General features: G+C 41.5%; 2 protein-coding genes across 3 annotated transcripts in view; one reads left to right on the top strand and one right to left on the bottom strand.

Moving 5' to 3' along the window:
- LOC111869683 (mitochondrial carrier protein Rim2) overlaps positions 1 to 19,268 on the bottom strand; it is a 76,212-nt gene extending 56,944 nt beyond the window's left edge. The window contains exons 1-3 of the mRNA XM_023861375.2: positions 19,093 to 19,268; positions 18,449 to 18,724; positions 8,424 to 8,602 (exon numbers count right to left, since the gene is read on the bottom strand). Coding sequence (XP_023717143.1) covers positions 8,424 to 8,602; positions 18,449 to 18,724; positions 19,093 to 19,142 — 505 coding nt within the window. The 5' untranslated portion in view covers positions 19,143 to 19,268. The remainder of the gene's footprint in view (positions 1 to 8,423; positions 8,603 to 18,448; positions 18,725 to 19,092) is intronic.
- Positions 19,269 to 19,448: 180 nt separating this feature from the next.
- Positions 19,449 to 23,872, top strand: LOC111869686 (2-phosphoxylose phosphatase 1). 2 transcript variants are annotated; one of them, XM_023861379.2, is made up of 3 exons: positions 19,449 to 19,530; positions 20,310 to 20,474; positions 20,695 to 23,872. In XM_023861379.2, exons 2-3 carry the CDS (start codon positions 20,312 to 20,314, stop codon positions 22,071 to 22,073), a joined length of 1,542 nt encoding a protein of 513 aa, XP_023717147.1. In that variant the 5' UTR covers positions 19,449 to 19,530; positions 20,310 to 20,311; the 3' UTR covers positions 22,074 to 23,872. The 2 variants fall into 2 exon arrangements, with proteins under 2 accessions (XP_023717147.1, XP_023717146.1); XM_023861378.2 differs by having other exon boundaries at positions 19,455 to 19,919.
- Positions 23,873 to 27,524: the final 3,652 nt, after the last annotated feature.

Genomic DNA, 27,524 nt, shown 5'->3' on the forward strand with positions numbered 1-27,524 from the left:
TGTACTCGTATCTAGGTACAGTAAGGCACAACAATTGATGTAATCTACTGTAATTTGGTGAGTAGGCCTACCTGTAATATACAGTATTAGTGCGGTGTGTATTGTCAGTGAAAAGCGCTGTAATGTCTTTGATATTACACATTTGGGCAATTCCACGTTAATGTTACGTTAGTCTGTACTTAACTAAGTATTTCACTAAAAAATGCAACATTTTAACTCGGTTTTTGGTAGATTTTTACGTGACTAACATAAGGCTACTGTGGAAGTGCCCATTTCGGTTACAACGACATTCGTTTATAACGACGCTATTTTTAGGTCCCTTTGATGACGTTATAACCAAGTTCTACTGTATGTGTGTGTGTGTGTGTGTGTAGATATAGAGCGTGGAGGTTAATCTCCATTTACCTTAAAACCTTATCGCGTTCTGGTTTTATTCTCGAGGGAACAACGCCGGTACCCTGTGTGGGGACTTGAAAGGGGCCCAAATACGGTATGGACATGTGTTAAAAATACAGAATCCTGCCCCCGTCAAAAAAAAAAAAACCCTAACCGTCAGTGAATGAACCAGACACCGGAGAAAGTATAACATGACTAACTCGAACACAAGTTCTATGAAATAGCAAAAGATGCGAATTTTCACAATGTGCATCCTGTTGTGTGTCACAAACATATGGATAGGTAAGGTATTCGTCAACACAACAACAAAAACTGTTTTACGTGTACAATCAATCAGTATTTCACAAACTGAATTCGACTGCTTACCACTACATGTTTCGGTCTCATAGAATCATACTGAGTGATTGAAAGCCTTTTTTTGTGTGTGTGTGTGTGTGTTAACGGATACCTTACCTAACCATATAAAAGATGCGAAGTTTAAGCCAAACACTAGACCAGAGTTTCACTAGCTCCTGGACGGCGAAAAAGTTTTAAGTGGTCTGTATCCATCTTCACCGTGAATAACTTTTATTTATGCACAAATATACATGTGATACACATGCCAGACTCTATTTTAAAAGTTACAGGAGCGTTAACTGTTGACTAAATTCCACTCTCATTCCATTTTAAATTCTTAAACTATTTCGTTTAATATTTGGGTGGCCTGCCAGTGAAAAAGTTTGGGTACCCCTATACTAGATTTTAAACCTTACGATGGAACTGCTAATTGGGAGAAACAGTCTTCACCTTCAGAGGACAATGACAGGCCAGTAGCAAGTCGATGAACACAACATTAGGGGCTCTCACACTTCAAAACAGTGGGTATACAGTCCGTGTTTATCGTTGTCAAGGCACAGGTTACTTACATTCTATCGGGTTTAATAGAGAGATTTTTACGTCTTCTAAAAGGAGCTGCATGCAATGGATGCATGAAACTGAGATTCACTTCATCTCCTAAACTACCTCTGGCTCTACAGCCCTTTTCAGTTTCTTAATCTACAAACAGTCGGTACGACTCCTGGACGGGGGATGAGCCCGTCGCAATGCTGCTGTCTACACACAGACCAACACAAACAGAACAAACGCACAAAGACATCCATGCCTCGAGAGGGATTCGAACCGACGATCCCAGCGTTCGAGCGGGCAAAGACAGTTCATGCCTCAGACCGCGAGGCCCATGTCCGACACCACTTACAGCTGTACGTGACATGTCCCAGCCATCTCTTACATATAGGTTTCTTTGTGGAAGCAATATTACGCGAGAGAATACAAGATTAGCAAAGCAGATCTACAAGTTATCCACCATCTGATAATCAAGATAGGTAATTTCTACTCGAAACTCTACAGGAAACTCGGGACAGTAGCTAACTGCGATACGTTCTGGAGACCCTGACAACGCGACATGTGAGGTTTCTACTCGAAACTCGACAGGAAATTCGGAAGAGTAGCTAACTGCGATACGTTCTGGAGACCCTGACAACGCGACATGTGAGGCTTCTACTCGAAACTCGACAGGAAATTCGGAAGAGTAGCTAACTGCGATACGTTCTGGAGACCCTGACAACGCAACATGCGAGGCTTCTACTCGAAACTCCACAGGAAATTCGGAAGAGTAGCTAACTGCGATACGTTCTGGAGACCCTGACAACGCGACATGTGAGGCTTCTACTCGAAACTCGACAGGAAATTCGGAAGAGTAGCTAACTGCGATACGTTCTGGAGACCCTGACAACGCAACATGCGAGACTTCTACTCGAAACTCCACAGGAAATTCGGAAGAGTAGCTAACTGCGATACGTTCTGGACACCCTGACACCGGGACACGTGAGGCTTCTACTCGAAACTCTACAGGAAACTCGGAAGAGTAGCTAACTGCGATACGTTCTGGAGACCCTGACAACGCAACATGTGAGGTATGGTATGGATCAGGTCACGGTATTCCACTGCAGCTGGTGCAAATGCCGTCAACATATTCATGACCCCTTTTTCCGTGAGCCACGTGCTACAACGTGGATTTAGTCACGTAGGCTCTAACGACCCTCCTGCTGGGCTTCCGAGCCAGTAACGGAAATTTCGAAACACAGAGAGACACACAATTACGAGATAAGTATCTATAAAAAGAATATGGTTAACACAGGAACTAAGCGGCCTCCGTAGTCTAGAGGTAACGTTCCCACCTCATGACTCGTGGTACGCGGGTTCAAATACCCGGCGGAGGTCGTCGAATTTTTAAGGGCGGAAAAATTCAGGGAACAAGTCCTCCGGGAGGGACTTTAAGCTGTGTGTCCCGTGTCGTAACTTTACGGCACGTAAAAGAACCTCATATCCCCAAAGGNAAGGGGATCACTGAGCCAAATTCCAGGACGTTTCCCGCCCAACAATAGCCTCTAAGGCCTCTGATAGATGGGGGAAGCATTATAGACACCGCTAAGCAAGTGGCCGAACTCGCTTGCTCGGCGGGACTGATGGTACGCACCATTTATCGGTAGGGTATAGAGACTGGTAGAATATCACAGAGGGGAAGCACAATAGATCAAACTGGTCGCGGTGCATGGGGAAACCCACCCTCTCTAAAATAACTAACTAACTAACTAATAACTAACACAGGAACTGGAGGTTCTTTGGAAAGGTCCTTTAAATGTTTATCTGGTAACCAATTTTTAAACCTGTTTAACAGATGAAAACAATTATGTACATTGGCTACTATACGTACCGCCTGCATAAATATTAAAATTCGACGTCGTTTAATAAACCTTAAGGAATGTTAGGAAAGGTTAAAGTTGTCTCTGTACCCAATTAAACACCATACCATTAAAGCGTACAAGGAAATGGAAATGTAGCTCCATATATTCATAATACCAGCACTAGATTGAGGTCAGCAGTCAGCTTCATGCAACGAACGCTTTACTCTCAAGGAACAGCACCCTCGATACCCAACGGATGGCTAGGTCCCAACAGTCCCGACACAACCGAGAAAAATATAAAATTTCTGTTATGTCTGGAAACGAGCCTCAATTCTGCGGTCATCCAGCCGGTAGCCTAGTCACTATACTGACTGAGCTATGCAAGACGCTCCCCAGTCCAAATGGTGACAGCCGCCACGTTCATGCACAAACATGTTAAAAAGAGCGAAGCATTAATCCGGCTGGAATGATCTCTTGTGTGGGAAATTTAGAAGGTGAACGTTAAAAGGCACTGCTTACACACAGCTCGACGTGAACTCATTCTTACATCCGAATGTGCAGACCACGTCGTCGAGTTCAACTAGAGAAACGTCTGACATGCAAATCGCAGGGCAACAGATGGAAAATAACTCAGCGCAACGGTCATTTTTGTTATTACTGCTTGTTTTATCTAACCCTTTGTAAGATCCATTTCCCTCACCTCCTGAACCAATGGTGTAAAAGGTAAAGAAGTCCCGGTGCTTAGCTAATTAAAGCATTAGGCCATGAAGGCGTATGGAGTAGTGGATTTATGGATCCAAGTTTTCTTGACCTCGGCATCAGTCGGAGGTGAGTGGTCAGCTTTACGCCCTGCCCTTTTTACCCCCGGTACCCACTGGATAGGAGGTTGCGTGGGACCCAGAGCCGGTCTTGTCGACATGGAGAAAATTCTTGACCCTACCAGGACTTGAACTCCGACCCCTCGACCGTCCAGCCCATTTCCAGCCGCTATACCGACTGAGCAATCTGGTTCCTTGAACCAACGGTACGGTGCTGACCCAGGCAAACCTCGCGAATGTTTGTTCTCTTAGAATTAAAAATATACAGGGACATTTCCTTGGACACCAAGCCCAAATCGGCCCTGGGGCCCATCTCCTAACTGCGGTTATTTTCTTCAGGGGAGAAAGCCTCCATCCCCCATTCGTCTTCACGGTGCGGCAACGATTCAAACAGATGGAGATCTTTACCACGGCAATGAACCTTCGGGTCCATAAATTCCTGGGAAGTTCCTGAGTAGCTGCATAACTGACGGCTTCTCAAGAAGGGCTCAGCTCCATGAAGTTAGTCATTTTCCCGAGTTGCGCTTGATTGGATGTGTCAATCTACATGTACAGTACTGCACAGTCTTATAATCCCAGCGCTGCATATTACCACAAACAACACAGGAATCGAATTACGGTCTGAATGCTCCGTTTTCTCAACTTTGTATATTTCAGTACATAGATCTAGTTCGTCTGTTTTGACTGGACGCAAAGAGAGAGATGATTTTGCACAGAATTCTAGACAGCTGATATTTCCACCTACTGGTAACAGGAGGCGGAAGTTGGCGGCTGGCGATGGCTCAGGGTGGGAGAACAGAAAACCTAAAACCGGTTACGTGTGATAAATCGTCGAACCGGTATAACAACATTTTTTTCAGTAGCGAAGGGATAAAAGCAGTAACAGGAGGAGAAAATGGTTAGTGCATAGCTGTTTCGTCCCTAGTTCACAAACGGGTTTACAAGTACGCAAATTGCATAACTCCTTCTGTGTTTCCAACAACGTAAGCATGAAATGGGTGTCTAGCCATGAAAAGTTACTCATATTAAAATTACAGCAACTCCTTGCTTAACGCTGTCCCTGATAACGTTGGTGTCATTATTACGTTGATGCTACTTTCATACAGGGGATTCATGCAACGTCGTGTTAACTCGTTATAACGCTGTTGTTCGTCCCAGGGTTTAAGGAAATTGCCGGTGAAGCGGGTTATTCGCCCAAACTAGAGTTTGATACTAACGAGACGGGGGCCTAATCCAACTCTCGCTCGCTTCACCTCTGACCATACAACTCCGTGGCCTGTAGTCCGCTAGCGAACTCTACTGACCGAGCGACCGCCGCTTGTCGGCGAACTCAGTGTCAACTTTAGGGGATAGAGGATGTCGCGCGGTAAGCGCAATGAATCCCCACGGCCGTTAATCTCGCTTTTCTAGACCGGAGCCGCTATTTCCTTGAAATATCTCCTCAATTATCCTCACGAGACTGAGAGGACCTCGTCCAGACCCACGATTTCTCAGAAATCTGGTAGCGCCGAAAATCGAACCTGGGACCTCAGGATATGTAGCCAGGAACTCTGACTACTAGACCACAGAAGCGGTTTCACCTTTGACCGTTACTTACAGAGCTGAGCCCTCTTTGAGGAGAATCCAAATCTGCAGCTACTCAAGAATTTCCCAGCATTTTATGGAACCCGAAGGTTCATTATCGTGTTCATAAGAGCCATCCACTGGTCCATATCCTGAGCCAGATGAATCCAATCCATACAATCCCATTTTATCTCTCCAAGATCCATTTTAATACCGTCCACATACCTACGCCTTGGTCTTCGCAGTGGTCTCTTTCCTTCTGGCTTTCACCTTTGTCCATAGGTGAATAAATATAAGTATATAACACTAAATGCTAAATAATCATTATTGTACTTTACAATTACCTGTATTTCCAGCCAAGAATATACACGTATTTACAATCCCGATCATCTTGTCTATACTGTAATGCTGACGAAAGTGACATGGTTCCGATCAACGTCGTTTTCACATATTATTTTTTTATTGCTAGTGGGGTGGGACTAAGTGCCTTGTACTGCGGCCACTTCTGGCCTATTGTACCAGCCCCAGATGATAGGTGAGGGTGATTGTGGAGCAATTGGTGGAATGAAGATTGGCAGGGGAAACCGAAGTACTCGGAGAAAACCTGCCCCAGCGCCACTTTGTCCACCACAAATCCTACTTGACCATACCCGGGATGGAACACGGGCCGCCGCGATGGGAAGCCAGCGACTAACCGCTTGAGCCATGGCGCGGTTAGAAAAGATGCATTTATGATGTACTTCTAGAATATAACTGCCGCCGGTCAAGGTTACGTAGTACACTGAATGCATTCGATAAGCTACAATACTGGCTAGTCGCGCTTCTTTTGGTCGAACACTCCAGCACAGTAACAATGGCAATGACCTAGAAGTTAGGCCGATGTGTCAAGAATTGACTGCGTAAACGAATATACAGACGGTGTTTGTGGAGATATCAGTCACACTTCGTGGGTACATTAATCAAGAGATTCTGAGTTTAAAAATAAATTCACCAATTCGGAAACTTTAACAGATCATATAAGCTATTCCAGTAACAAGCCGTGGAGGCCCATGGGATTGTGAGACGTCGAGGCTGCCACAATTTTCTAAACAATAAGCTCACATATGGCGGTGAGGTTGTCAGCCTTACGCGCCGGCCGCGCTGGTGCACATTTCTGTTAAGGGCTGAGTCGACCCCAGGGCCATAGTATACGGCTGGAAGGAATAGATCAATTGAAAAATCCAATGACATCATCGGGAATCGAACCGACGACCTACCCGCTTGTAGCATAGTGCCTTAACCAACTATTCCACCCGTTTAATAGATCATGGTAAGTGTAAAGCAACATAACGACGTGCCATAATAGGGGGTTTTAACTAAAAGCTTCACAATGACGTCAGTAGAAAATTAAAATACATGTTACTTAATAATAAAACATGTTATAAAATCCGTTCGAAAGTGCCCGCTTTCAGGTACATTTGAGCACGGCGTATTATGGCTGAAATGGTGGGCAACACTGCGTAGATGTGTCAGTGTGCATTCAAACCGCATATGGAAACTCGTGAGAAAAATATTTTGAACACATTTCTCTAGCATATACCACTTATTTTTGTTTTAAATTGAAGTTAATGTAAATCTTTACTCAAAATCGTTCCAGTAATGTACGAGTATTCCTCCTAAATCATCCTGTAATTGACTGCCTTTATAAAGTATCAGGACTTTCTTTTTCAGCACAATATTAGCATATATTCATCCATACCCGTTTTACAGTTAAAATGTCGTGTAAACAAATCAAATATAACAGATACGATCACTTGCATAAAAAACACACGTCTACTGATTAAATTTTACTCGTAAAAGTCCACAGCATAACAAATGACAGATTGCTAAGGTTAGGCACAAGTCATCAAACAACTGATGTGATACATGAATTCGACGTTACAAGATTAAGCTTAATCCTATTACTTGATAATTAATATCCAAAGCGAAGTACGTCACCAAGAAATAAAAATCAACACAAAGGCTGCACTACTATGCAAAACAGATGACAGCCGATATAAATATAAAAGCATAAACTAAACAGAATAGCCAGTGCCTAACGCCGTAGAAAAGGTGGCTGAAGGGTGAGAAGTTAGTCTATATCACAATGTTTCAACACATGAAACTAAAATACACTTCCTTCACAGGGAAAGGATACGATATACGTACGACGCAAAAATAAATCATCCGATAAAAATAACAATTTACATTGTTCATTCTGACGCTAACTGACGATTTCGTGCACAAATATATGTCCCTGGGGCTATAATAAAGTTGGGAAATCCTGAAGACTCAACTAAAAGGTTATTTAAACTCGGAGGCACAACCCACAACTTTCAATCAATAGATCAATATTTATAAAACGACTCCCCAACGGGACTCTATAATACCAACGCTAACAACAGCACGGCACAATAAGAACAATGGTGATTTATTTCATAAATGAAACATGTCATAATATTCCATCGTAAGTTCAACGCTTCCGCGGTGATTCTCTGAGATTCGCGTCATCAGCTTTCAGATTGTACACAACACCTGTCTGGAGATCTGGTATGCCCAAGTGTCAGAGAAACTGCAGCCTATCTTCAGAGCGAAGTCCAGAGATTACAAGTCTCCTCCTGCCGTCTTCATATTTGGAGACACGTTCACACACAAGTCCCGCACAATTGTAATCTCCATCTTTCTGGGTGATGTCTAGAGATTGTGGTCTCCATTTCCAGAGGAAAGTCAGGAGACACTCCAGTCTCCACCGTCAGGGTAGAATTCTGGTATCACCCTACTATGTCTCCATAACGCACAGACAAAAACATAAGTTAAAAAGCAAGGGCAAACAACACAAACAAAACGATGCTAAATCAAGCACTACTCCCTAGCCCTCTATTGCGTAGGGATGGTTTGTACTGACCTGCACATGATGCGGAGCACACGTGGACGATGGCGGTGTCGGGGCTGAGAACTGAGTTGAAAAAGCTCTTGGTCTGCGAATAAGCGCAGAAGTAGATAGCTCGGGATGGGGCTACTCCCACCAGGTTGGGGCCTAGTCCCTTGAACAGGGCTCTGGGGCCCTCATTCTCCACAATGTGCCTACAGGTAAAGAGGTGAGAGAGCTCTTTTAATTCTTCATTTAAAAAGGCTCCATCTATTAAGTGATGTTTCGAACAGGAAAGTGACTTAACCGTCAACAAATTTTCGTCCATACGTGCTAGCCTGCATGAACAAAAATTGTGTGGTAAAATGAAGAAACATGACGCAAACTGCCTCAAACATTTATGCCACAGACAGCTGACAACAAAGTATATCGGGCAGATAAGCAGAAGCGAGAGCAATAACAGATAATCGAAATGGCAAAAAAAGTTAAGCCACAGTTAAGGATAAACTGGATAGGGAAGCGCAGAGGCGAGTTTTCCATTTCTTATCCATACGGTTGCTGTCTTGTTAATCCATCCTTTTCAACAGTCTCTCCACACTGTCATCAATTCTGGCATCCCAGACGCTGTTCTGGGATCACATAAGCAGCAACATTTGAGGGGCAATGGGCCCACATTTAAAGCCGATAATATTGTGGTAGCACTGAATGGTGGTTGACTCTTATAGAGGATCATTCTACGTACGATCAATTTAAGTGCCCACGGAAACTAGAAAAGATAAAATAAGATGTTACTTTACCATGAGTATATGTAAAAGCTGTCCCTGTGCTTAACGAATTAAGCACTACGCCATGAAGGAGTATGGGGAGTGCATGTATAGATCTACATTTTCTTGACCTCGGCACTAGCTGGAGGTTAGTGGTCAGCTTCACGCTCCGGCGTGGGTTTCGAAAATGATTACGGGTGCGTATAAAACGCAGAAAATGACTTTGGCTTTAACTTTGTTACAGCTATACCACAAATATGGTGCTGAATTTCTCAATCAGATCGTGAGAGTAAGAGGCGATGAAACATGGGTTTCATCTGTGAATGCTGAAACCAAAGAGCAATCAAAGCAGTGGATGCACACACACATTCACCAAACAAACCCAAAAAAGTTTAAACGAATGTCGTCTGCCTGCCTGGAAGATGAAGGCAAGTGTTTTCTGGGGCCTGAAAGGCGTGCTGACAGTGGAATTCATGCAACAAGGGGCCGAAATAACGTCACAAGTGTACTGCGAAACACTATGAAAAAACTGCGTAGTCCCATTCAGAACAAAAGGCGTGGAATGCTGACATCCGATGTAGAGCGTTCCATGATACTGCGCGTCCACATACAGCTACTCGCACTAGAGTACTGCTGGAGCACAACTGGGAGTTGTTTGACCACCCTCCTTACAGCCCCGAACTCGCTCCGAACGACTACCACCCGTTTCCCTACCTGAAGAACTGGTTGAGATCACTGCGCTTCGACAGTAATGAGTTGATGGAACGTGTCAAAACGTGGCTGACCTCAAAGGAGGCATACTTCTCTGACACAGGAATACAAAAACTTAATTCCCGGATACAAGTGCCTCAATTCCGGCAGTGACTACGTTGAAAAGTGGCTTAAGTATTCACGTATTTTTGTATGATATTTCTTTCTCATTCTGTTTTGTTAACAGCTCACCGGAGGTTACTTACCGGATAACCATAGTATTATCTGTATATATGCAACAGAACTATTTCCTCAAAAACACATGCCTGTGGACAGAACAAACTGAGGCAAATACACATAGGACCCACGTACAAGTTTGCTCCAATAAGGGATGTTACTTCCTCATTTCTGATACCAGCCAACACAGAGCAAATGTAACGTATGTACGTTGGAAATATCATTTCTATTCAAACAGGCTACCATACGTAGGTTGCAACACATCATGCTAAACGTAACGACCAGACACTTAAACAGGTCTGCCCACGCTAACAGCAGCAATGCAAGAAACGTCTCAGCATGTGGAAATAGATAGCTTTTTCATTTATCTTCCAAGGACGGCATATACACACAAATAGCATCATATTATTGGCGCGGGCTATGGGTCACGCTACTGCTTAGGGCATTGGTTAGCTACCTCCTCCTGTTGCAAACATACCCACAATCAGCTGGGTCTACGTACCAGGAATCTTCCTGGTGGTGGTGGGGGGGGGGCGTAAAGCTGACCTCACCGCCATCTGTGAAACGACTGTCTAGAAAATGTGGTAGGCTCGACGTCTCACAACCCTATGGGCCTCCAAGGCCTGTTACTGGGATAGCTTTACAGCTTTAACACCCCAAGCAACAACTACAAAAGTTTTATGACCCTTCCAGACCTTAAAGTGAGTCGCCGCTAGCGTTAGGTCTCGTGCCTACTTTTCCATTTCACGTGACTGTACGTTAAATTATTCTTGCTAATATGAAATATGCATAAAAGAGGATCAGTTCATGGGCAAATCGCTGCCCAACTGCACTGTTTTCGTAACACTTTTCGTTGCGATCATAAACTGGCAATAAACAGGACCTGGCAACTTTCACGCTCAACCGTCTATGCAAGTTATACTTCTGCAATGAAAAACAAAATAATGGCTGTTATAATTCCTTGAGAGCTCACTCTGTGTCGCGGTCTTGACTCCACCTAAGTAAACTTTTTTTTTTTTCCTGTGGCGCTACAGCCCCAATTTGGGCCTAGGCCTACCTCCATGAAACTCTCCGTTTCACTTCGGTTTACTAGATCTTACACACACGGTAGGACTTCTTGGGCGAGTGATCAGCTCGTCGCAGGGCCTCTACCTGTAGACAAGCACAGAAAAACGCACACAAACATCCATGCCCTGAGTGGGATTCGAACCCACGACCGCGAGCGAAGACAGTGTATGCCTTAGACCTCTCGGCTACCGTGACCGGCACCTAAGTAAACTTACTTCCTAGAAATGTCTGCGCATCCGACGGTTACACAGTAAACAGTAGTCTAACTGTATAAACAATGTGATAATTACTTTCTGGCAAAGTACTTCAGCGTACGGTCTACCATCGGGCATCACAATGGTTTCTAACATTTGCTATTCCAGGTACCTTTTGCGTCAAACCAAAACATGTGAACTGCCGGTTTCAGTTATTTTGAAGAATTTCTTTTATTCCATCCAGACACCCACACGATCTAGCCCATCCACACGTAGCTGACCTTTTACACAAAGTTTCACGAATATCTTCCTTATGTTAAGAAGGAAAGCTTTGTAACAGTGTATTTCAAACAGGTATCAGATCAAAACATACTGAAAAGAAAAAAGCAAAACAACATTGGAAACGTGTAATCTGCACCGGAGCACAATTTCCATACATTATATTTGCGTAATCCTCCCTTGTTACAATATGGTTCTACGCTGTCGAGCTTTGTGAATAGCGAAAATGCCTTCCAATTTTTTTATAAATCTCTAATGACAAATTCCATCAAAATCCATTCAGCAATTCCCGATTCGAAACATGCGAGACTGTCAGACACGATAATCGTATAAAGCATTCATACTTAAGGAACCCACAATAAACTAACTCAACGGTGATGTTTCTTCCTTGAAAAGCTGATGAGTTCTACTTGTGCATAACGATATGTAGCCCGGTGAAAGTCAGCCGACGTTTCGAAGGAATATATTGCCTCCATCTTCAAGATTGATGAGTAAGGTTGATAGCTACTCAGCTGATTCCCTGCTTTCGGTCTTAGGACCGGACAGAAGTTGACTGTAGCGCTCATTAGAGCCCATAACTGGTCCCTGACCTGAGTGAATTTGTTTTAAAGTGAAAAACTTGAGTGCTGTAAAATCATTCTGGGCCAGACAAGTACTTGACATGCATAAATTTTAAATATCAAAGGACAGTCAATTACTTTCATCTCTTCTTTTAACAAGAGACTTACTATGCAAAATGACTAATTTTAATAAAAAAAAAGGCCACTCCAAATACTTCGCATCCGCCTATTTGTATTTCAGTCATATTAATACTAGCAGATCAAAACAGAACATAAACATTAACTTTAAATAAACGAAATCGTACATGCTTCCACCACACACACACACACACCTTCAAATTCACACAGAACAATGACACTTAAATTATATACCAGCATAGTTCTTCTTTCGCTTTCGACACTCTGGCCTCTATTGATCCAGAATTTCTGAACGTATGAATCTTTAAGCAGATCACAGCGGTCGTGCGGTCTGGAACGAATGTCTTCGGCCGCTCGAATAATGTGAACGTGGATTTGAATCCCTCCAGAGATATGGATGCATGCGTGCGTTTCTTTCTGTGTTTGTGTTGTCCTGATCTCCGTCCAAGGAGTTTAACAACGACCCATAATTCCAACCTCATCCACACAAACGCAAATATCCAGTGGGATTTGAATCAACGACCTCCAGCGTTCGATCGGGCGAAGACATTACGCGCCTCCGACCGAAAATATGACATCAGTATTGTTACAATATAATACCAACTGCTTTCCTTCTTTGTAGACTATCCCATTAAACCAATAAACAGGAGATCCTGCTTCATCCAGACTAGTTACAAACGTAACCAACAACTGAAATAAGAATTAATGTCTCAAGGTTTCAGCTACAGAGATACCAATCACGCCTCTGAATCTTGCTGCATTCAAGACTCCTTGACGGTGAACCACAGTATCTTCCATACAGAGACTCTAATTTTGACACTTAGGGGTGACAAGACGCGGTGATGGGGGGAAGGGACCGAAACAGACACACTTATCGCGCACAGCATCAGTTCAGAACATACTGGCCACTAGCATGCTTGTGTAGTGCTTTGCTGAACTGAACCAAAGCAATTGTCTTTGTATCTCTGCAGTACAAAGCATCATTTCAGCAGAACAGCTGCCCAGTACAATAATGCACGCCTGCTGAAGACAGTGACAAGGAGCTTGCACAGCCACTACAGAATATGTACTGAAAGTTTTGACTCATGTAGTAGTTGCTGATTCATGCTGCTGCCACAACTTTAATGGTTCCGACATTCTGCATTCCTCACAGCTCTCAAGATTAGTCTTGTGCCATTAAGAAATGAACATTAGGCCTAGAACAATAACAATTTTAAATTGTAAAATATTCCATCTGTAATGCAACGAAGTCACATCTGTCTTACGAGACTAACATATAACATATATTTAATTCGCTAAAAAGTGTTTGTTAATTTTTAAAATGTACATAGTTAATGACATTTTTAAATATTTAACAAAGACTTTCAGCGAATTAAATATATGTTAGTGTCTTTTAAGAAAGGATTGACTTTGCTGCATTACAGACGGAATATTTTACAATTCAAAAAGGTGTCCCAATGCAGAAGGATGCTGAAATATAATATTAACAATAATAACAATGACATATCAGTAATTCGCTTCCGGGTTCACATCTACTTCGACCCTGTGGAGTTACGTTCAACTTCAAATTTACTTTCCATCTCCCGCCGCCAAGCCTATGTCAGAAGCCTAAACATGATGCATTTCATGCAAGGATTAGGATAATCAGCATTTAAACCAACATTATTTATGTATACTAAAATGTTTCAGCAGTCTGATCTGGACAGCTGTGAGTTATGAAGAGCTGCAATGATGTGGGACATGTACAGGCAGCACCCAAACAACACACTCGCCGACATTTCAGATAAACCATGACAAGGTCAGATACGCAAATCAACAACGCTACGAAGCTTGATTATCGGTGCGCAGTCTGCTGAGAACAGCCAGATCTAAAAATACGGGCAATACCTTGTTTCGAGATCAGGCGTTTATACGTTTTTACGCGGTGAACTATTCGCAGGTCGTGGGCATGAACACTCACTCCACATGAGGCTGCGGATTTGTTTCCAGAGTCAAGTTTATAAATAGCACGTTAACGGGCAAAGAGTAGGCTGTGTGCGATTACTTCGTCCTTGTGGCTCGGATGAGTGTAATGGAAGCTACAGCATGCGATGGGGTCCGTGATGCATCAGCGTAGCCCAACCTAGAGGCAGGGCAGGACTAACAGAACCTCACCGAAAAAAAAAAAAAAGAACCAAGGGGCCTCGGACTCTGCCAAATTCTTTGGAATGACCCACGCTCCAACTGTTGGTTCCTGCGAAAACGGTAATGAACTTATGGTACCATATATGGCGAAGAAATTCTTGACTAGCTGGTTCAGCGACTATAACTTTCTCAAGGCGGGCTCTACTCCCGAGTTAATCGGCCTAAAAAAAAATCATAAGGAGAAGGGTGACATATACTGCAACCAAAAAAATGGAAAAATCTAGACGCTCCTAAATCATATTTATAAATGCTACTACTTATAGCGATATGCGGCTTTGAAAACAATTCTGCAGCCATGTTTGGAGGGAAATGGTGACGTCCAAGAATTAGCTGAAATGCTTATCGTACAAAATGAAATTCTATGTAACTCGATGCATTCCAAGTTTTCTGCACCCCCCGCCCCTCCCCCGATAAGGCAGAGGAAACCTAAGAAAGAAACACGGTCGAACAACTGGTTTCCAAGTTTCCACCACCCATGGTCGGCATACGAAATGAGCAATTCACTTTCGGCAAAATAACGATTAATCGCCTAAAAAAGTATTTGCACACACATTTACAGCACACAAACGATACTACTGCCGCGATTTTTAGTGACACTCGACAGGGGTTTGGATAATTGGATTTAGTGACCACTTACGGATCCCAGCTACAAGCAATTAGAACATTCTCACTGAGTTACGCACTCCAAATATCACTGTAACTACAGCACACATACTCGATAGTCCTCTCAGTCTTCACTAGAAGTTTACTGGTAACGGATTTTAACAGTCTGCCTACGTCCTTACCGTCTGGCACATATCCCACAACTCCCATAACTGAACTCAGTCTTCACTTCGTCCCGCTTATAACTCCTCGGCACGGAAAACCGCGAGAAACGTCGTTTCCAACAATTGCGTGTTGCTTCGTCGCTGTGAAGACGTGTTTGTTTGCGACCGTAACCCAGCAACGGTTCTGGTATAGCTGCTTATTTCGCGGTCGCTGCCTAGTAACGGCTCTACACGCTACACCGCTCCCTCCTTAAGGCTATTCGTCGCGAATAGCCTACAAGCGAACCGCCAGTTCTTCTTTTAAAGGGCTGTGATTGATCTCACTTTACTCCCCCTGGCTCGATTTTCACGATGATTACTTTCCAACCGCTCCGGCTGCTCCCTCTTTCTCGGGACGAGCGGTTCCCTCATTGGGTGCCAGTCGGTCCAGGTTTATCACCATTCTCCTTCGCCGATTGGTGAGGGCAACAGATCCGTGAGTGGTCAATGCTCCTACATCCAGGCTCTTTAAATATGTTGTTCGTGGTCTCTTCTTTCGTTTCGGAGGGGGCCGACCACTCCACCATGTCCTCAGTGTAATGGAAGTCCCGACGGTTTGCTTTGCGATTTCCAGCTTTACGGTCTGCCTGAAGGTCTTGTTGAGTGTTCTCCTGCTTCCCAGACGTAAATGCTATTTTAGGCCTCGGTCCTTATATCGTTGTTGCATTCAGACTGCGCCCGACCTCTCTTCCCAAACGTCCATCCTATCGAGGTTCCTCATGTAACACTGTCTACGACCGCGTCCCTTACGCCGTGTCACTCCTGCACGGCTGGGCATCCCTCTGCGGCCGGCGTCAAACTTCTTCCGGGGCCCACCATGGTCAGTTCCTTCGGCTGTCGGCGGCGCCCTATGGCTAGATGCCGGCCCCCATATCGGTCCTCCAGTGCTCTGATAGTCTCCATCGCCGCCTCTTCCCGATGCCCCGACTAGGGCTCTATTTCTTCAAGATTTGCCTCCACTTTCTTTTTTAGACAGGCCTCCATCATGACCTCTATCTTTTCTTTAGACAGGCCTCCATCATGACCTCTATCTTTTCTTTAGTGGCTTTCATTATTGCCATCAACTACCCATAATGACACTCCATTTTGGGATGGTTTTTATTTCGGCTTGGTTGTTACGTATCATGGCTTCGAGCCTCCTATGCCGCTATCAGACGTTCGAAATCCGCCATAATTATCCATCTCCTGGGTTCAACTCTGACGGCGCACAATTCAATCCAATCGATCAATCCATCTAACTCAGTCCCACTTCTCACAGTGCAGTCACGTGTATGAGTGACTCTCCACGGGGTTTTGGATAACTGGATTTACTGATCACTTATGAATCGTAACTACTAGCAATTACAACAGTCTCGCTGAGTTACACATTCCAAATATCACTGTAAGTACATACAGCACACTGGTCCTCTCAGTCTTCACTAGAAGTTTCCTGGTAACGGGTTTTAACACTGTACGCTTATGTCTTTACCGTCTGTCACATCCCCCACAACTCCCATACCTGAAATCAAAGTCAAAGTTTTTCTTTATTGCTAGTGGGGTGGGACTGAGTCCCTTGTACTGCAGCCACTTCTGGCCTATTGTACCAGCCCCAGATGATAGGTTAGGGTGATTGTGGAGCAGTTGGTGGAATGAAGATTGGCAGGGGAAACCGAAGTACTCGGAGAAAACCTGCCCCAGCGCCACTTTGTCCACCGCAAATCCCCCTTGACCAGACCCCGGGATCGAACCCGGGCCGCCGAGGTGGGAAGCCAGCGACTAACCGTTGGAGCTATGGCGCGGCCTAAAGTCAAAGTTACTTTACAACTGGCGGTTTACCGCCACTCAGTTCGTCTTGGCTCCTGGCTCCTCGAGACCGTCACATGGAATCGCACCAAGTCAGACACGTCTATGTTATGCGTTATACAAGATGGTGGGTGGATATTAGTTGCTCGGTAAAAATGACAGTCTAATGTCAAAACTTCAACTGATCGTCGTCAGTCATTCATCCCTCGCGGGTTTCCTTACATGCTCTTTTTGTGAAAATAAAAATGTAAGAGGTGGGTGTCGTTTCATTTTACTTAGACCTATGTTTTTTAAATTACAAGCCCACAATTCGAAGCCCCTGATACTGCTTAAAAAGGTTAAGAGGTTTGGTTTGTGTTCAATTATTTGAAGTGAGCAGCAAAGAATACTGGGTGTGCACTGGTTTTGCATGATCACAAGAACACATTCCTGATTTAAGCAGTATACGATGTATACAATGTATACAATGTATTTGAATAGGAATATCTTGGCGTGACAAACAGACATTCACCCTCCACCACGTTGGAATCCTAATACAGTCAGTCCTCTGTGGCCAAGCAGACAGATCTGCACTTTAGTCTGTTTTTGGGTTGTTACACCATATAGTTGTGGGTGATCCTGCCTCCATCTTCAGGGCAGAATTGTGCAGGGCGGTGAACTACTTTGTGTATGTCTACATAGCGCTATTTTGAAAAGAAACGGGGGGGATAGAACAGAGGCTAGTGCCTCATCTAGGCCAGTGGACACAGTGGTCGCCTGCACAACTCTCCCAGTTCACTGCACCTGCTAGCCTGGAAGACACACCAGTTCTCTCTCTATTCAAATTATGTAATAACCCAAGGTCAGAATTAAAAATAGTTTTCATACTCTTATTCAGAACAGGGTTTATCAACGCTTCCAGCTTCCATTCCGAGTACCTTCCCTTGTAGGTTCAATATTACTGGAAATTAAAAACCATCAACTACAATAGCATAAAAGGGGCCAAACTAAATATCAGTTTTCAGCCCAAAATTATCTTGTATGAAGCACATTCTACCTCAGGTAACAGCCCAACAGTCAAGTCTAATTACAACGTTCCCTTAATTCTCGAATTCATCTTCTATGATTACCTACAACTGACAAATACTGTAAACTGCATATAATGTAAAAAATAGGCCCAGTTTTATATCTGGCAAAAAGAAGTTTCTTTTAAATTAAACACATCTACATAGAACAGGTCATTCGAGTTCAAAGGTCCATCAGAAAATACTGGACAACCACTGGTTATGACACAATCCTCATTTTAAGGGTTTCAATCAGGTATATAATAAGACAGTTTTCCAGAACTGGCACTGTCAACCATGTTACATTAAACCTTACCTGAGGCACTGGAGAAGTCCCATGGTTTTAGCTCCAGCCATTCCACAGTGTGAAATGGCCAAGATTTGCGTCGAGTTTCGGGCTGCGTAAGTTGTCAGCCTCCTTCGCTGATGGGGGAGAATAGTTTTACATGTCACATGACTGTTGTTACCCCCAGGTGCTGCTATCTTCGGTAAGCAAACTTTCTGAACATGAAATCCACATGTCGAAGACTGGAGGCGTGTCTTCACTACTTCCAGCGGGCAAGTCACTATTGCGCCAACCGTACCGGCCACCCTGAACAAGAAGAGAATGTTTTCATTTACATTGAACTACTACCATAACATAAAACGTGTCATTATTCTGAACATATTTGACTCATTTTCGCCTGAAGCACCCTATGAAAACATCCTGCCTGACGATGTGGCTCTATGGAGGGTTGGTTGGTCACACTCGTTAAAACCAACAACTCCCATTTGAATGCTACGGCTACCTAAGACACGCGAATAATCACTAATATATTTATCAGTAATGAAGGCTAGCAATTGTTATGTTTAAATGAGTTAAACTTGGCGAATGGTCTACATATCTTCCTTGGATCGATACCTACACCATGAACTGAACGAAATAATCTGTTTACGCGCACACAAGATTTAATTTCTTACCCGCCAGCAACAAGATGAATAACTGTATCTCTCTGAGACATTGAACACATTTATTTCTACATCAGTTGAAGTAAGTTCTCACAAAATAATCCGTAACCTACACTGCAACCTCAACACTCCAAAGCGAACTCTGAACTAAGTACTACACTTCATTCACCTCGCACACCGCGAACTTCGCAGCAAATTGATCGCCAACGCCATGTACACGCTCAGTTCACGTGCACAGCTGAAGTTCATTGGCTACGTCCAACCGGTCTCAACGTTCATTGGTTAAAATTTATCCACCCTTCCACGTGACTTTGTTTACAACGATTGTCATTTTCTTTTACAGGGCATAGGGCATCTAGTGGTATAATATGAAACTAGGCATCAGTCGTCTGTTTTACAACTAGCAGAAAGCTCAAAGCGTTTAAAGTTGTTTGAGGATAAAGTTTGTGTGTATGTAGGAATGTATATGTTACAGTGGTTATATTTATGTAAAAATGGTCACAGACGAATTACACGGCAAAAAATAGTATCAACGGGAACAAATGCGATGTGTCAAGCTTAATTTCTGCGCTACCATATATCTATTTATTAAACAAATTTATGAAATTCATGTTAGGAGCCAGGGTAACCACAAAGTACGAATTTACAGCACGCGTGTAAATGATTGAAGAACGGCAACACACTGTAGTGTCATACCTGGAATAATGCGTATAGTTCCGTGATTATAGTATGCTTCATCTTTTGGGATAAGTCACATTAAATAATGAAGCTTTCTTCTCAACATCGAGCTTTATATTGCTATTTAATCCTCAGTGTATGGATATTTCTTTTAGTTGCCGGTATGTAATATTTCATATGTGTGTGGCAGTCTACAGTTGTAGTTTTAAACATAGGAAAGTTATTGCACTTCATGCATGAAGTAATTTGTAACTTCTGGGAGGTGAAATTTTAAAAATCTGTCGTACATCAATTTAGGGAAGACTACCTGTCAGATTCCGGTAAGAGACATAGATTAAATTATTGCGCAGCAGGCATGTCGTGTACTGTGTGGTATGCTGATTGCATTCATCTGAACACTAGCCACTGTAATACAGAACCAAGAAGATATAAACAAATGATAAAATGTTTCCCTCATATCTTACATAACAGCGTAACTTAGACACAAACTGACACATTATTGAAATATCTAATAATAAAATTCACATTAATTACATGTTTTATTGGTGTAGGAATGTATAAATACATTGGAAATGAAGATGGTATATCTGCCTTGAAGCATACAGATAATGATATTCCCATGAGAAGCTTTTCAAAAAATTTGAAACCAGATATTAAGACAAGGCGAATATTTAAGCTGTGCAACCCTCCAGAAGAAATTGCCATTGGAAATGAAGGTAAATGTGTTTGATGTGTTTATCATAAATTGAAGTAGATTGAAAATATATAAAAATACATGCTAAGAAATAAGGACTGGTGAAGTCTTACCTTTTCCTGTGGAAATTGTCAGTACATCACACTTACATTAAGAATCCATGCAGTTTACCTAGAACCAATAATACTTATAAGTATTCAAAGTATTTGTTTGTATTCTTACTCAGTTTGCTTTTCTTCAAGGTCTAGTTCATGGAAACTATACTCTGGAAGGAATATTAATATTCCTGCGACATGGTGACCGAGGACCACTTGCCCACGTTAGAAACATCTCTACTGTCAACTGTGCAGGCGATCTTTTAAACTCAGATAATTTTGAATCTGATATAAATTTTCGTTCATATGAATATTTTCTTCAAAATCTATCAGCACCAGGTAAATTGTCCAGTTTTCTTTCCCAGTTTTTGGGTCCTTTTCATGGTTTCCCTTTGATACCTCCAAGTTCAGGAGAATGTCAGCTGGGGCAGTTGACACCTGTCGGTGTTTCTCAGCATCTTAAAACAGGTCAGATTTTGAGAGTTGCTTATGGGGATAAGTTAGGTGTTGGAAATGGCTCCCTTTCAGCTGACGATATATCTGTATATAGCACACGATATAGACGGACATTCCAGAGTGCTTTGTCATTTCTTTATGCCTTCCTTTCTTCAGAGGATTTTCAGAAGGTAACATTACGTGAAAGCCAGAGTATAGCCTTCTGCTTTAATGACTGTGCTTGTCCAGCAGCTGAGAAATTCAGGCACCAGTTCTCTGCAGAGAGTTCAGAGCATTTCCGATCGCATCCAGCTGTTGTGAAGCTTGTAAACACTGTTGCTGAAATTGTTTTTGAAATGCCAGATCCCACTGTCACTTCTGACCCTATTGCACTGAGAGATGCTCTGTTAACTTATGTCTGCCATGGGGCCCAGCTACCATGTGTTGACGGGTTATCAGTAAACAAATTACAAGAAATTTGTGTCCGTATGGAGCAGGTCACTGGATTGTTTGCCTACACTGAATGGGAAGCTCGTCAGTATGTGAAGAGCAGCAATCTGAAACGGTACTGTTTGCTCAGAGCGTATGGGCTTATGCGTGACATTGTCTCTCACATGCTTCGCATCATGTCTGAGGGAAAACCAAAACTTGTTTTATATTCTGGCCATGACAGAACCCTTCAGTACCTGGCCATTGCTCTTGGTGTTGTATCAGAGGTAACAATGGTTCCTCACTACGCCTCTCGCCTTGTTCTTGAGGTGTATAAGAACAGGGAGCTCCAGCTCACCTCCAGCCAACCCAAAGATGGCCCAATTGCGAGGGATTTCTTCTTTCGTCTTGTTTTCAATGGTAGAGATCTCACAAATCATATTCATTTCTGTAAAGGTGCAACCATTATTTTGATGCATCAGTTGAATAAGTGTAATGTCACTGAAATCCCTCACAATGCCACAAATTCACAGTCATGGACCAAAAAGCAGTCACCTGTTTATCTTTGCCCAATTGAGTCCATCATTCGTTTTCTGCATGATGACTACTTCCTTAGCTTTAATGCATCCAATTTCAAAGATGCATGTGCAATTCACAATTGAAAACTTGACTGTAAATACAGGAAACTACCAAATATCCCAAATCCAAGCATCCAGAATTCTCATTCAACCAGCAAAGATCTCAGAGAAAATTTACCATCGTTATTTGATTATTCAAAAACAAATTTATAATGAAAATATGTCTACTTTCCACATGATATTTCTCCCAGCCACGGCTAGCACCATTACCTATCGTATTACAGTATATGTATGTAAAATCTTTTACCCATCAATTTGCTGTGTGACCTAGGAACACTCCCATGCCAGAAGTAAATGAGAAATCTGTTGTTTTGACCTTGTATTGGGTGTCTGTAAGAGTTTCTCTCATGCTACAAGAAGATTCATGTATCCATCAGTTCCCATCCCCCAATACATGTTGGATAATGGAGAGTTTACTTTATGTGGTTCATAGTTGTGGTATTTTAGACTTCTGTCATCTGTGTCTTTTTTTTTTAATTATGTGATTCATATTAAGCTGTATGTTTTTTAGCATTAAAAAGTTTATAACTAATTATTTTTTAGTGAATGTGATGTATACATTGAGCTAAGTTTTCATCATGATTACTCGTACTTTCTGTGTACATTGTGTCCATCTATTAGTGTATGCAATGTATTCGTTTGTTGACAAACTTGAAATGGAAGATGCAATTTCTTCATTATTCATAATTCTACTTTACTATTCCTGTAATGTTTATCCATTTAACGCACAACTTGAAAGTAATTACAATGGAGTTTATCTAACTGGCAGGTTGTAGCCATGACCTTCGAACTCTGCAACCCTTTAAAACTATCTTATGTGTATTTTAATAGATTTGCTCATAATGTAAATGCAATAAAATGTTATAGTAATATTACTGACTGAGTAATTTTGGTCTGTGCAATGATATTTCAGTATTATAAAAAAAGAATGGTTGTGTTTCCTATAATTTTTCTACAGTAATTTATTTATTTAATTTATTTTGTATGTCATTATAATATTTCCTCATATTGAGGTGTTTAAAGCTTCTCAGAAATATTATAGCAGCCATTGTCTGTAAAAGTTTAAGTATATAAAAGGCAGAACTGTTTTTTTTAAACTGCTTTGTCCCCATAACTGTCACTTCCATCTGGTGTGGACTTCCCCAGAAATGGCCTTGAGGAATGTCTTGAGGTGACAAACAACTGAGCAGAAAGGATTGAGGTTTATTTATGACTTGTGTCAGGTTTGCTTATAGTTAGCTGGTGTGTTCAACGTCAACTGTTTCTGACAATACTCTCACCATTCTGGCTGACATTTTCTTCCATAATAATATATATAGTTGAGCTGCATCTTTTGAGCAGGTGTTTGTGTACTTGTGTGAGATTTTTCCACTGCTGACAAAGCAGGATAATACAATAAATTTTGAAAAACAAGAGGAAAAGGAAATGTGTTCTAACACAGCATTCCACAATATTTTTAAGGTTATGACCAATAGCATATCTAGAGTTAAATTTGGTGGAGGTGAAGTGTGGAAAGACAGTTAGCAAACCTTAATCTAAATTTACAAATAAATTATGCTCTTGAGATGTATGTTATTCTTCCCTTCACAAAATATTTCATACTCAGATTTTCTATAAAACATTTATTTTCTTATCATCTTAAAATTTCAGTGAGGATTTGAATCTTAAATGTGTCCCTCCATTCTAAATTTGACTCTGATCATGGGCACATTAAATTAGCAAAATATACTTAGAGGCTTACCTTAGATTGTAAGGAAGGGCTGCGCCATAGCTCAAGCGGTTAGTTGCTGGCTTCCCACCATGGTGGCCCAGGTTCGATCCCGGGTCTGATGGAGTGGGATTTGTGGTGAACAAAGTGGCATTGGGCAGGTTTTCTCCGAGTACTTCAGTTTCCCCTGCCAATCTTCATTCCACAATCACCCCCACCTATCATCTGGAGCTGGTACAATAGGCCAGAATTGGCCACAGTGCAAGGGAATTAGTCCCACCCCACTAGCAATAACAAAAAAGAATAGATTGTAAGGAATGTGTGTAGACCTCATGCCAACCATTACTAATGAAAATAATCGAAGTGTGACAGGAGCATGTAGCAACATAGATAATGAAAAATAATCAGTAAAGAATACATAATATAGAGAAGTGTTACACCAGTTCTACAATTGGAAGAAAGTTTCCCCCTCTTCATTAAAACAATTTCCTAGCACACCTAGAATCTCGTGGTGCACAATGGTTTGCCACAGCACATAGATCATAAAACACAGATTTAACAAACTACTGTAAACATGAAGCCAACTTGTGGTAAATCATGGTAGTAGGGGCCATGTTTAAGCCATACCATCTTTGAAGCATCAGTCTTGCAGTAGATACTAGACATTTTCACTCAGACTCAGGTTCTTTCGAGCCATTAACATTTCTGTCATAAGGACCCAACAACAAAATCTGAAGGAGGAATGGACAACTAGAATACAAAATGGCACACTTAATGAAATGTTCCCATTATATGTTTCAGCTTTTAATATTCAGTGTAACTGAGATTTTTAATTTGTCTGTTTTTTATTTTGGCTAAAGATCTGACAGTGAAATAAATGAGGTTAATGAAATGTAGCCCCAAATTCATCTGCAAACAAATATGTTTTGACTTCTAAACCCAAACCAATATTGTTTTTCATGACTTCAAAATTTGGAAGGATATCGACTGCTTATGGGGGCATGCGGTAGCATAGTTGGTTGAGGCACTATGCTACAAGGTGGTAGGTCACTGGTTCGATTCCTGATGATGTCATTGGATTATTCAATTGACCTAACCCTTCCAGCAGCACTATGGCCCTGGGTTTGACTCAGCCTTTAACAGAAGTGAGTACCAGGAATATTCCGGGGGGGGGGGGGNAAGGGCAGCCAGCACATAAGGCTGACAACCTGGCTGTCGTCTGTGAGCCGATTGTCTAGAAAATGTGGGAACCTCAACATCTCACAACCCTGTGGGCCTCCACGGCCTGTTACAGGACTAGCTTATCTTTTTTATCTTCATTATGCACTCTTTATATTGCCATACAGCTGAAAACAAGTCAAGAGGAGTATATCATCTTAAAGGAACCCTACTGTTTTCAGGATAGTATTTTATTTTTGATGTATGTAGATAGTACTCGTATTCCTTTCATTTTAACGTAGAAGGAAGGAAACTTAAAAGAACATTAATATATACAAGCATATGAACGCCACCCAGTAAACTACCATTTACAATCAGGGAAATACAATTTCTAAACAATATGATATTCTCTAAAATAGACTGTGTAATCTGAAACTTGAAAATGAGTTTTGTGTAATACAGGAAAAATGCTAGTCTCCCCTAGCATTAGACATGACAGGTTTTTGTTCTTTAAATGCAAGATAAAAATGAGGCCACTATTGTGTACTGAAGTACATATTTTCTCCAACCTGCAGCTGTTTTTTTTTATTATTTTTATCCAGTTTCATACTTCAGAGGACTAAAACATTAACCAAAGGCTCCTTAGTTCGAACAATTAAAATGTTAATGTCCTGTTCTTTATTTGCTTTCATTCCATACATTGTAAATATGAAAATTTACATATATACCTTTAGTTGTGATCAAACCAAAACTATTCTTCTAACTCCAGAACAGCAACGTTTTTCATAAAGCTTGTAATGTGCATCAGGTATCATAAATATTGTGATAGTAATGGTTTTTGTCTGATGCAATCAGAAAAGAGTTTCAGTAAACTGTCTGGGGTAGCAGTTGGCTATGAGTAACCAGTCTTCTCAGTTGAAAGTTTTAAATTAAACAGCAGTTGTCTCATTACTGCCTCTTCCAACATTGTAACATGCAAGATCAAGGAAGTGACAGTTTAAGTAAAGAACATAGAACACACTGCACTATGAAGCATTACAAAGGATATGTTCTGTACAAATTATCTGAAGTTAGGATAGTACTTGCATGTATAGTTAATATAAAACAGATACCTGAACTGTATATTTGCATTTATGATAAAGCAGATTTGTGACATATTGTACATGCATTTCAATGAAACATTAGAGTAGCCCTACATTGTATCTTGATATATGAAATATATTCTGTTGTGAAATAAATGTATGATTTAAGATTTATTGCATTTCCTTAATCATGTCCATCCCTTACAGGGAAGTGGAAACTCTGTATATTACCTGCCTAAGTGGTCAGAAATTTGATATGTCATCCACAGAATTAACTTGTAGGTTCCTTATGGGTTCCCAGACTAAGCATTATGTTTGTATGGTATATGAAAAGGAATACAAGATAAAATTTGAAATTACATATGACATCAGATGAAATCTGAAGGTAGAATAAATACTGGAAGAAATATGAGTGAAATAAAGATAGTAGTCTAGACTGCTATATACTCGTGTGTGTGTGTGTGTGTGTGTATATATATATATAGTATATGACAATAAAAAGATTCCTTTCAGATGACAAACCACTGGAAAGAAAAGGGGCTACGAAGAGAAGTCAGGAGGGAGAAAATATAGAAAAAAGAATATGGAAGGAGGGGGCAAGGAGTAACTTTTAAAAGGAGAGAATGGTAACCCCTTTAATTGTCCAATTATGGTAACAGATGTGGTTGTTTTCTTGGGGATAAGAGTAAAATATTTTAAATAGTATTCATATTAAATTTGCTGGTAGAAATAAGATGGAAAATGTGAGTCATAAATACAGTAGTCTTGTAAATACTGAGCCACATATCATCTAGGAGAATTTGGGAAGGGGGGGAAGTATTATCTACCTGTCAACTTGAAAGCAATGGAGCCGAGTTATGACACCAACTTCAATGAAATTCAGTATACTAAACCTAATTCAATTTTGTCAAACTATTTTAATTTAAGTTCATTTTGGTTCACTTTAAGTATCGCTTTATGTAAGGGTCTAAACTGATTTTTATGTATAGCTTTTCATACTTCTGACAGATACTGGTGAAATATAACATGCAGTACCACTGTTAAGCAAATACTATCATGTTTCATTCACTTCAGTTCATTTTATGAGTCTAAGGCATGCCTCACTAAATATTCACCTGTCTTGAATAAAAGTTATAGATGTCCATAAAATAAACACTTCACATCAAATACAATATTGTCATGATTCTGAGTAATTCTCGACGGGGTTTTGGATTGGTGATTGATTTTATTGTCCACTTTTAACACACAACTCATAATTATACTTAATTATGGTTCCGTCGCTAATCTCCACACTTTACAAATCACTATAGCACACAGATTAGAGTTTTCAGTTGGTTACAGTATCCACTAGTTGTTTCCATGTAACAGCTTCTAACAGTGGCTAGCCCTCTGATTGCGGGCTCAAGTCCCTTCTGGATGGTGACTCCCAACCGACTAAGTGTTCACTTAATCCCGCTTATAACTACTCGGCATGGACCGCCATCCAAAACACCATTTCCAACAGTTCGTCTATTGCTGCATGTTGAT

This window comes from Cryptotermes secundus, unplaced genomic scaffold, assembly GCF_002891405.2.
Source record: "Cryptotermes secundus unplaced genomic scaffold, Csec_1.0 scaffold1072, whole genome shotgun sequence".
In the NCBI taxonomy this organism is placed as follows: Eukaryota; Metazoa; Arthropoda; class Insecta; order Blattodea; family Kalotermitidae; genus Cryptotermes; species Cryptotermes secundus.

Excerpts from the sequence above, each read along its gene's own strand:
- LOC111869686 (XM_023861378.2), top strand. The coding sequence starts at position 19,844 with ATGAAGCTTTCTTCTCAACATCGAGCTTTATATTGCTATTTAATCCTC. Across the intron at positions 19,920-20,309 it reads GATATTTCTTTTAGTTGCCG|GAATGTATAAATACATTGGA; the intron begins GTATGTAATATT and ends TTATTGGTGTAG. Across the intron at positions 20,475-20,694 it reads AATTGCCATTGGAAATGAAG|GTCTAGTTCATGGAAACTAT; the intron begins GTAAATGTGTTT and ends CTTTTCTTCAAG.